The 11,717-nt window shown below is 36.9% G+C and overlaps 1 protein-coding gene across 1 annotated transcript; it reads right to left on the reverse strand.

Annotated features, from left to right (window-relative positions):
• Positions 1 to 1,245: 1,245 nt before the first annotated feature.
• On the reverse strand, positions 1,246 to 10,604 carry LOC121860772 (phosphatidylserine lipase ABHD16A-like). Its single transcript, XM_042358137.1, has 14 exons — positions 10,401 to 10,604; positions 9,616 to 9,672; positions 9,283 to 9,381; positions 8,413 to 8,550; positions 7,665 to 7,735; positions 6,692 to 6,864; positions 6,092 to 6,209; positions 5,455 to 5,596; positions 4,936 to 5,088; positions 4,403 to 4,599; positions 4,134 to 4,267; positions 3,087 to 3,232; positions 2,463 to 2,567; positions 1,246 to 1,765 (listed from the first exon to the last, which is right to left on the reverse strand). Exons 1-14 carry the CDS (start codon positions 10,473 to 10,475, stop codon positions 1,757 to 1,759), a joined length of 1,617 nt encoding a protein of 538 aa, XP_042214071.1. The 5' UTR covers positions 10,476 to 10,604; the 3' UTR covers positions 1,246 to 1,756.
• Positions 10,605 to 11,717: the final 1,113 nt, after the last annotated feature.

Here is an 11,717-nt window from a genome sequence, read left to right on the forward strand (position 1 = left end):
ATGATAGTGCTGGTTCAAAAGCTAAAAGAAAGTGTATAAGCTTAGTTGAGAAACTAGATGTGTTAAACCTATATGAAAAAAGGTAAAAGGTCTGTGGATATTATATGGAGCAAGCAATGAACATATTTTCTGAAATGGCTCTATTAGCAGAACAAAGCATTAAAATTAACCAAGCATGAAAAACGCTTATGGCCCCTACATAAAGATGTATAATGAGAAAAAGAAAGCAGCTGTGCAAGGTTCTTTTTACTTTTTTATTATTTGAAGGCCTAAACCATCAACTTCAGCTTCACCATCAACTTTAGGTTCAGCTACACCATCAAATTCAGCATCAGCAGCACCTTCAGCAACAACTACAAGTTCAGTAATAGCTTCAGGTTCAGCAACAGCTGTGGCATCTTTATGGAAAGCTTCAGCCAAAGTTGAACCTGATGACTTAGGAACTTCGTCATCTGATTAAAAACTCACACATCATCATTGGCTGTCCTCATCTTTTAGACTTTACCACCATTGGTGAGTAGAATTAGTATTATTTAAAGCATATATGAACAGTAATAAGTGTTGCTTTCATATTCCTATGAAGAGAAATGATATGTTTTTACGTGTACACACTTGCATACATTGGCATTGCGCAATCTGTCTTGCTTATTTTCTTTACTATCAGTGGTTAGCTACTATTGTTCCATTTCTTTTTCATTAAATAACATTAATTAAACATAAATAGTCTTTTTTTACATTAATTTTACTACAGCTACAACCAGGGTCTTATTTTCTTCAGTTTCATATGTAAAACCATCGTCATGGGTGTAAACACTAACAAAAACAATACCGCCTCGTCTCCTCTTGTGTGTTTTAATATTCTACGTATTGTTCATTTCGCATCCATAAACATCAATTCAATTAAATAGATATTCAGTAATAAACAATAATGAATCTTTTGTACATATTCTTAATAAGAAAAATGAAGCTATATTTTCATGAGTGCACACGTACACGTTGGCCTTCTGCTATCAGTCTCACTTCTTTTCTTTACCATCAGTGGTTACTTCTACTGTATATTAAATAACATTAATTAAAACATACAGAAACAACCAGGGTCTTATTTTCTTCAGTTTCAGATGGATAACTAACATCATGGGTGTAAACACTGACAACAACAATGGCATCCCATCTCCTCTTGTGTGACATTATTATTATTGATTTATATTGTATAAGGTGCATTCTTAAACATTATTTAAAGAATCGTTTGCATTTTTAATTAATTTTATTGTTTTGGGGGAAAGCCACACAAAAGATATGAAAAGATCAGACTAGGGAATGCATCTCATTATCATTGCCCTATTTTAATGCAATATTGGACATTATCGTCATTATTCGAGGCTTTACTGTTTATAAACTACAGTATTAGTACTGCATAGTTGATAAAATGTTTCTCTTTCTAATGTGGCATTTCCATTCTACAATGGCTTAGGTAAAGAAAAGGAAAAAACCTTAGTCTTCACCCAAGGAAGTGTCAAATAAAAGAGGGCATTTTATAGAGCTTCTGTCTTAATGTTACTGTTCCTACCTAAAATCTCCAAAGAATGTGATGTTAACAGAATTCCAAGAGAAGTTCCCTTGAAATGGTAATAAATTTCTAAACCATCATGAAGGTCCCAGTGTCATAAGTGGCCATACAGGACTCAGGTCATGTGATGGGGATGCAGTACTGATTACCTCGGACGATGTATCAGTGGCTACTACTGCAAGAGCTCCTTCAGTCAACCTGAAATCAAGATTGTAAAACTAAACACAACGAAATGACAGGTACACCAGCATTAAGAATGATTGAATAACAGTGGATGTGAGAAGAATGTGTGTGTAGACTTATGTGTCAGCCACCTTATCCTATAACACAGAAAAAAGAGACCTGTAAGTGGAAAACATATAATATGTGATCCACACATCCTCTCCCTCTTCTGAACCCACACTGCTTTTCCCCTATACAGTACATGGACACATTCTCTATGAGCTACAATTCTCAAAATGGTGGTCTTCAAGGTGCACGTTCACTTGACAAACTCAATCCTCTATGATTTTCACATTATTACCATTCCCATCCCTTAGTATTATAAACCTATACTGTAGACTCTTATCATCCATTCTAACCCTTCCTTATATCCTTTATGAGTTGAATCCTCCACACCTGGTGCTTTATCTTTCTTAAATTTAATTACATCCAATCTCGCCTTCTGCACTACTGGATCCTTCTATATGTGCCTCACACTTTTAGTTCCTCATGTTCATTAGTGCATGAAAACTTAATTTATCATATGAACACTGACAAAATTTACATTTATTATTCAGCAAGGGCAACAATAATGCCCCTTTGGCTAAAACTGTCCCCAAGGGTAATAAACCAAAGTCATTTACTTCCATTTTGAAAAGTCTACTTAAGCCTAATGTAAGGACATAACACAAACCTGCACGTAAGAGGAATCGGTGAGAGGCATCCACGGTTTACGGAAATAACTGGAGTCCAGAGTGTTGTTGTGACCACTGTTGAAGTCCATCAGGTGTTTGCTGGCCTGTGACAAAAATAAACATGAAAACCTGAATACCCCGAAGATACTGAAAGGATCCTCAAGTGTCAGGTCTCCATGTTTACAAAATTTCTTTGTGGAAATACATAATGTAATTTGCCCAAGATTGCCTATGATGTGTTTGTGTGATTATTCATGAATTCTCAGACAATAAATCAGTGTGACCATACTTAAGATTCTGAAAAATATAATGCAAACAAGTTTGTTTAGAAGAGTTCAATGAAATTGATGCCTGGCCTGGGCTGAAAAAGTGAAGTTACAAAGAGCATTTGAGGAAATGTGATATGGTCTAGTTTCAAAATGATAAAAGGAATATGTTATGAAGAGGCTGCTCACTCTGAGATCACACATAATAGCATTACTAGAGGTCACAGCTTTAAACAATTCAAGCACGTACGCATGCACGCGCACACACAATGTGGGTGTATAAAACAGTTTACATGAAAGGTCAAGAAGTTGTATTCAACTAAAGGGCCTACAATAAAAAGGAAGCACTGTACTTACAAGATACAGGAGTAATTTGGTCTTGTCATCATCGGTCATATCTTCACCAATAGTGAATGGGTAAGACTCCCCATGTTCTGTGATGTAGGTAGCCAGCAGTGTTGAGCACAGGTCATTGTCCACCCCCCACTTATCCATGATGGCCCCTGAATCAAAATAATAAGTTTGATAATACTGTACCTTTACAACTAGTCACATTAAGGAAAAAAAATCAACTGTAAGTGCCAATTAAGACAATCTTATATCTGTGATGTATTTGTTTTGGTTTTGTCTCCTGTCTTCCTCCAGGGTACAGTATCAAAGCAGATGTGAGATCAGGAAAGTCAATTTAATCTTGTTCCATCCATTGCTCCTGTTATATTTTTAATTGTTTTACCCATTAGGATTTAGGAGTGAATATTAAGTAGCTACGGTAATACTTTTGCGAACGGGGGAAGAGCAGCATTATAGGAATAAGGTTGAAAGTTACTAAATTATGTGGGTCAGAGGACGATGCTGTGTTCTTATTTTACTGTAAATAAAATATCACGATCAAGCTATACAATCTAGTGAATGGTTTCCTTGGGTGTAGTTTCACAGAATGGAGTTATATTAAATGTCATCCTCGACTGTCAACTGGAGGTAGCTGGGACCGTCTACAATTCAGCGGTTCCCAACCTCAGGTTGCGATCCAAATGAGGGTCGCGGGGTGTCCTCAGTAGGGTCGCAAGTGGCCTTCAGACAATTTAAAAAATATAGTACTTATCATAGTCAAACAAATTTTTGCTTAACATTCAAGCTATATAATACTGTATATTATATGCCTAAGGGTCATGACACCGTATTGTTGGGAAATTTAGGGTCGCAGCCGAAAAAGGTTATATATTAACCGAAGATGTTATTTCAGAGTAAGTCTACTTGATGGGCCAAAGGAGTTGAGGTGCTGCTGAGAAGAGATTTATCAGTAGTGGCCATAACAACACATATACAGTGCTGTATATACACCTGCCACTTGTATATCCCTTCATGGAAGTATAGTAGTGTTCCTAACAATTCTTCTCTACTTACCCTGATGTGTGGTTTCTTCAGACAACCATTGGGAGAGAACCTCAGTGGACTGAATGCACAGCAGCTCCGGGTATCTAGTACGCACCAGTTTCATTAGCAAGTCATTGCTACGATTGCAACTTAGCTGAGTCTCACTGGAAAGACAAATAGATTTAACCTATTCGTAAATATATGCGAGTAATATATACGGGAGAGGGCTTGCATGAATTAGTGTACTGTAGCACTGGGAGAGATCACTGTACAGCACTAAAAAATAAAACAAAACTCACTCAGTAGTGATTATCTCATCCCTGGTGCGCCGGATAATGGTAACAGGACCAGAGTAGAGACAGAGCTGGTCCCCTGGGTTGAGGTTTAAGTAGTTGCGTATGGCTGTGGTCACAATGCTGCCCATGCATGCAGGCATCCGAGGCAGAGCCAATGGGAGGATGTCGTCAAATGTAGCATCAAGGACCAGTCCACGTATCTGGGGTTGTTACAATAATTGGTAAATATCACAAAAGTATTCAATAATAATCCTAACAGAAAAGTCTATTTGCTAATGCTTACAGGAAGAGATGTGATAATTTACTCAAAACAAGTCTATGTTAAAGAGAAAACTGTGGACTTTTGTTTTTGAAGAATCTAAACAGGTGACAGAAAGAACACCCAGCATATATAAAGCAACACACGTGCAAAATCCCTACAAAACTAGAATGAATTATCTTCAAGAACCATCAACAAATCTGAGACTTAAGAAAGTTACTCTGATATTTTTAACTTCATACAGTTTCAGAACAATCTCAACCAAACATAACCTAACCTGAGGATAGTTCATGGCTGCCCAAGTGCTGCTGTATCCACCAATGCTCCAGCCATAAATGATGATGTCCTCTTCTCTAAAGCCCAAGCCGTGGATGGCAAATTGTATTACTGCATCGACAGCATTCTGTTCTTGACTTGGATATGGGGATCCCTGGGAATATAATTGGAGGTGTAAAAAGTACTTCATTTTCATTACTTAAGTTGAAGTACTACAAGTAATTAGATAAAAATGTACTTCAGTTAATGTAAAAGTAATAAAAATGTACTTCAGTTAATGTAAAAGTACTGTATTACAGCAATCCTATATAATGCTTAAATTAAGAGTAAAAAGTGCTGTCCCAGTAACCCTGTCAATTATACCGTAGAACTTCATTACTTCACCTCTCACATTTCTGCCAATGAAGTTCTTCACCCATTGTAGTCCCAGTGAGTGAATGAGTCAGTCAGTCAGTCAGTCAATCAGGATCTACATTCATAGAGTTGGTTGATAAAATTAAGAGGCAGTGTAGCTACTCACTGTACTGGCAGCAAAGCCTGGGTGGTTCCATCCTAGGACTGAGAAGCCCGCCTCCAGGGGTGTAGACATTAGCCCAACTTCGTAGAAACCAGCATTCCCCTCACAGCACACCACCAGGGTCTTCCCATTTGGATACTGTTTTCTGTTAAATTTTTTACATCAAATATGTAAAATAATTAATCAAGTTTATTACAAATTTCTCCAATCATGATTAACAATTACAAAAAGAAATTTCAACGTAATATTGTCAGCACAGGAGGGAGGATCAGTGCCCTCTGACTAATATGGACATGGTAAAGTGGATCAAATAAGTGACATATAGTACAACTCCCTTGTGATTATGTCCTAATTCACTGAGGGCAGGTGACTTTCCATCCGTTACTGTTCTATTTATTTACACTTTCATATTATGTACTTATGACACAACAACATTACCCCCTACACTGCCTTCTAATATCTTACTGTGCCCATACCCACATTACTTACTACATCACCCCTATTACAGCCATTCCCAGCAATCATAAATACCCCCCTTCCCCACCCCCTTCAGTGTTCAGTCTCTCTATCTACAGTCTGAGACATTTAATTCCTCAAATACTCTTAGATACACAACATTGTCTCTATGTAATATACTAACTTTTTTTGTCTGTCCACCAACATCGTGTCAATGCTGTTTCCATCCCGGGTGGTGACCTTGTGGCGGAGTCCACCTTGTTCCCGTATCAATTTCTCTCTCCCTTGCTGAAGATGGTGGTCTGAAATGCCAAATTGTTAGTTAAGTTTAGAAAAGGATCTAACGAGAATAAGTAATGAATATCAGGGAACATAAAGACACTAACCCCTTGAGTACAATAATGACTGTTAGGTTCTCATACTCAATGGTATAATAATATCAGTACCTTTCCATACACCTTCTCAAATCTTTTCACATATAATTACAAATATGCCAAAGACAGTTTAGTATAATGGAGTGTAAATATTATCTAACAACAATACTTATTTATAATTGTTTCCGTCGTCATGTGCTCAGTGGAATCAAGGGATTATGTGGGGAAGAGATAAGCACAAACAATGTAGAATGAGTGACAAGCATAAGAACAATCCACAAACACTACTTCAATATCTCTACAACTCTGCTTAATAAATGAACAAGTGGAGATGTAGGTCATGATAATGGTGTCTTCATAATAAAGTAGTATACAAAATGCAGTATTGCATGTACAAGTAGGTAACTCACCGACAACCACCTGCATTAAGCGTATAGATCCTGGATACACCATCTTTTTCCCGATCAGGATGGTGAGAATCCAAGCCATTAACTGATGCGGCATCGTCACCACCTGGTTTATGATGCCGCCCTTACGACTAGCCAGTCCTCCGTCTACGTACACGCGAGGTTTGCGTTCATACCTGAAGGATAATACTGGGTTTGAGAACACTTGTTGTATAACCTTGTATTTGTATCTAATGTGGTGTGGAGGATACAGCCACATAATGTACAGTATTAGATGAGTTACAAACAGTTATTGTGTGAAGAATGTTTTCCCAGACTCCCACTTTATAAATTGAGGCATATATATATATATATATATATATATATATATATATATATATATATATATATATATATATATATATATATATATATATATATATATATATATATATATATATATATATATATATATATATATATATATATATATATATATATATATATATATATATATATATATATATATATGTACAGTACTTGTAAAAACATAAATACACAGGTACAGTACCACCCAAATGTCTTGCCAGTATTTCTCAGAGTATGATCCTTCAGTCAGAGGGACTTACCTGGTACAGTACATCCTCTCACATGAAAGGGACTTACCTGGTAGATCCTTTAATCTCCATGACAGTTGGAAAAGCTGGAAGGGTGAAAGTGCTCTGATATGGCACTTAAGTTGTTTTCTAAGACACTCTGTTATCCCACTAGGCCTCTCTTGTGTTGGGGCAAGTGTTGAGCTTACTGTATTTATCTGAAGACTTGTTCACACATGAGTCACCTAATCAAAGCATCTGGATACAGTATAAATAAATTGAAGTTGATGTCACATGAGGAGAAGCTGTACATTAAAAGACAAATAATAAGATCTTTTCCAGCCAGCTTAAGTCTGTTATTTCAGACACAGTTCTGTACTGAAAGTTACGTAGAGACTTACGGGTCTGCCTCAGTCCAGTCGAAGTTAATGGGCCACGCTGAGAAGTCAAATTCATACTTGCGTAGAGGTTCCTGGAATTACAAACATCTTGAACAATATGTTCTAGTCAACAGAGTAACTAAAATATTGTACAGTCAACCTCCAGGCACAATGGTAAATTAACAATCAATATCTACAATTCAATACAATTACATACCTTAATTACATTTCTCCTTTAACTCATAGTGATATAAGGTATGACAAAATAGTCAATTGCTTTACAAAATACACCATAAACAATTACAGCTGTGATCACATCCCAACCAATGCTACTAAAACCACACAAGGACGAGTGTGTGGCGGTCGACAAGTTTAATACACATGCGATGTGTGTACGCAAGAGTGGACATATGGTACCATTATAAAATTATTACAGGGACACTGACTGCACACTATTGAAGTTTTCCTCCATGTGAGACCTCTTTTGATAGCTACAGTCTCAACCAATGTCTTGATTCCTCCTCTAACACAACTCTCTCAAACACTCCCTCACTCTCCACTTATATTTAAATCTATTTTCCATTCATAACTTTCACTCCGACTCAGTATTACTTAATCAACTGAACTGCTCTTCATTTCAATTCCTTCCACCTATCTATACTGTACTGTAGTATGTATATTCTGAATATTCATCTTTCAACATTCCACTGTTATCTTTATTTTTACACAGTACAGTACAGGACATAAAATTCTATTAACAAACACATACCATCTGTTTTTCTATGGGTTTGTTTTGTTGAGCATTAGTCAGGATGTTGAGGAAGGTCATGTAAGTGGGGTTGAGGCGACGACCAATACCTCGGAACACAAGAGCCACAATCAGGAGCAACCCCAGACCTGTTCCACACTGAAAAACCAACATCACATTTCATGCCAGTCAGTCATAAGCTGCTTCAGTACAAGGTGCTCAAAAAAAATTTCCTACTTTATCAGAACTGGTATTCAGAGATAACTAACACAACTAAAGATTTTCTATAATGAAGAGGAATTACTTGGAGGAAAATGTTGTGTTCCATCTGAATTATGAATAAAATGGTCACATTAAAAAAAAAAATTACTGTTGCAACTAAGGTGCTTAAAAACTTACCATCAAAGGTAAGTTATATTGAACACATAAAACATCAACTATCATGTTCGAGTTTTATATAACACACAAGACATCATAATTATACTGTACTGTACTAGTAAGAATGGTGTGTACTGTATTCACCCACAGATGGTGTCTACACATGTAAATCCATCTATCCTGTAATCTTCATCATACAAAGAGCAAAACACATTCCTTCTCAATAATATTAATAATCACTATAATCCTTTAAGAATCTGCCATTTCAAATTGATATAGTATTGGAGTTAGTAATACAAGACACTACTATGGTGACCTTCAAGTGGAGTCCATCATTTGTTGTGTACAGTAATGCTTCCATATATTATTGTACAGTATAGTTCTTCATGCTATCATTCACTGTATAATTGTTTATGCAATCATAATTCACAGTATATAAAACACTTTTTACAAGTATCCTTCATTATACAAACTATCACTCTCATTAACCACCTGAGGGAGCAAACACCTTACCTTGGCTGCAGACACATAGGTGAAGTGCTGCGCCCATCGATCAAACGACAGCGCAAGCAATGGCGAGGTACACAATCCAATGTTGTACAAGATGTTCAGCTGCAACAACAATAAGCTAGGATGTAATAATAGAAGGAACATCATCTAGGGAATCCGTTATAAGTTGTTTCACTATTACAATACATACAATATGTTACAGAATATCAAGCAGCCAGCAGGATAAGACAGGTTGGTAAGACAATTTTCCTTGGACATTCCCTAATATGGGAGAACCACCTCGTCCCCTTAACCTACACTAAAATCTGTGACAAAGTTAGCTACATAAATACTTACCCCTTGCTTGATCTTGTTTCCTATCTTCTCCAGAGCATTAGGAACATACACTTCACTCTGGAAAATATAAATACACACCAATTACCATATTTGAGGACATTTGGTTAGGTTAAGAGTTTTTATGTGACAAACTTACCTTATTCACGGGGAACTGGGAGAATATATTGCCTTCTGCATGTGGTTTTACATTATTTCCTTGTCCTAATTTGCTGGATGCCTAACTTTTAATGTTAGTTTATTATTATTTTATGCTATTTATCCATGTAGGTAAATGACAGCTTGTATGGAAAGGTGTGCATTGTGTCTGTCTCAACCAGTCTCTATTGCATTAAGCATCAAATATTGAGCAAAATTAGACCAAAATTGTCAGCCAAACTAGCAACAGTCAAGGTCCAAATATTTACCATACCCTGAGATATGAGTTGTAGGTTTGGTTCATTAGGTTTGTTTGGTAAAAACTGATTCCTCCACAATTTTATGGATGTCCTTGGTAACTGTGAAACATACTACCAGAGAACATGATCAACACTCACCTCATCCACTTCTAAAACTCGTAAAAAAAAACCTACTAGACTGCCTTCAAATATGTTTAAGCCTTTAGGCAAAAACCTGTTCTATTTCCCACATCTTCAGTTAAATACGAAACACAACTACAACACATTATACAACTACCCATATCCATAAACCACAACTACATAAACCCGGTAAACCACAACTGAGTATTAAACTTAAGAAACCATACAAATAAAACAGGACCAAGGAAGGAGACAGACACACACACTCACTTCAACATGGTGGGGGATCTGTCCATATATCTTATACAGCCTCGGGCCCACCACACAACTCCATAACCGTGTCATGGTAGTAGTGGTAGACAGGTGGTAGACAGTGTGGGAGGAGTGATGGTGGTTACTGTCCGTCACTGGCCAAGACCGTCACTCACTGTTGTGTTGTGGTACTGTCTGTGGCCCTCACCCTCCCTCCCCCCCCGTCACTCCTAGGAATTTATTTTCAAATACATTAAATCCATTACTACATATACAAAATTACTTAACTACTACAAATTTACTATGAAAATTTCGTCCAATCACTTCACTTTAAAAGAAATACCCTACAACTAATATAAGAACAATATTTTTCCTTTATCCCCTTGGCTACTCTTCTGCTGTGGTCGATCATGACTCCATTACACATTACCGCTGTCCTACCAAAACTGATTGTGATGTATACATGTTTACAGGAATGAGAAGTTAAAAATAAGAGGAAACTGTATATTGTATTGTGAACATTTGTACTTTACTCTACAAGGGTAATAAATGTATAACAGTGTATCGATGGGTAAACAATGTACGATGTAGTTACCGTGCACATACAGTCATTATCGTACATCACAACACAAGGCACGAGGTTCACCAAAGGTTAATTTACATTTTTTGTTCTTGTTATTAATGTTACAGAAAAAATTTTGTTCGTTAATCAGTAATTAAGAACCACTGCTACGTATTTCTGAATCCACTTAAAGCTGTAAAGAAGTTAGTCCGGTACAGTATACCTAAGAAATAAGCCCAACCCTGTGGCCTGGACTGACAAAGAGGAACTCTCAGTTATTCCTCAAATTAACAAGTAGGATGGTGCTTGGCGGTTAATTATGCTGGCCCATCGTATCTGTCACACGGTATGTCGCTTCTGCCTGTAAAGTCATATATGACTGATGGTGTTACCCAGCACAACAACAGGTAGAGGTTGAGGCCACTGTAGCGTCTTCGGAGGTCCCCGTACTCAGAGGGCTTCTTGTATATAGCACACACGAGCAAACGTCTAGATTTTTTGGTCAACATAGCACCAGAAAAAAAAATGGAATTGAACCAAAATTTGTAGACTAATATCATGATCCTGAGCACAAAAATGGGTAAATTTCCTGATTAACACCCAACTCCCTTTGAAGCTTAAAATATTATTTTTCCTAAGGTTTTTAGTGCGATTCATTTGATTCTAACATCCATTTCTGTCGGAAATCACTTATTTCTGAGTTATGAATCCCCAAACTTAACCTAACCTAATCGAGAATTAACCATTGTTTACTGTGATGAAAACTCGGGCTG

The sequence above is a fragment of the Homarus americanus genome, unplaced genomic scaffold, assembly GCF_018991925.1.
Source record: "Homarus americanus isolate GMGI-L3 unplaced genomic scaffold, GMGI_Hamer_2.0 scaffold23617, whole genome shotgun sequence".
In the NCBI taxonomy this organism is placed as follows: domain Eukaryota; kingdom Metazoa; phylum Arthropoda; class Malacostraca; order Decapoda; family Nephropidae; genus Homarus; species Homarus americanus.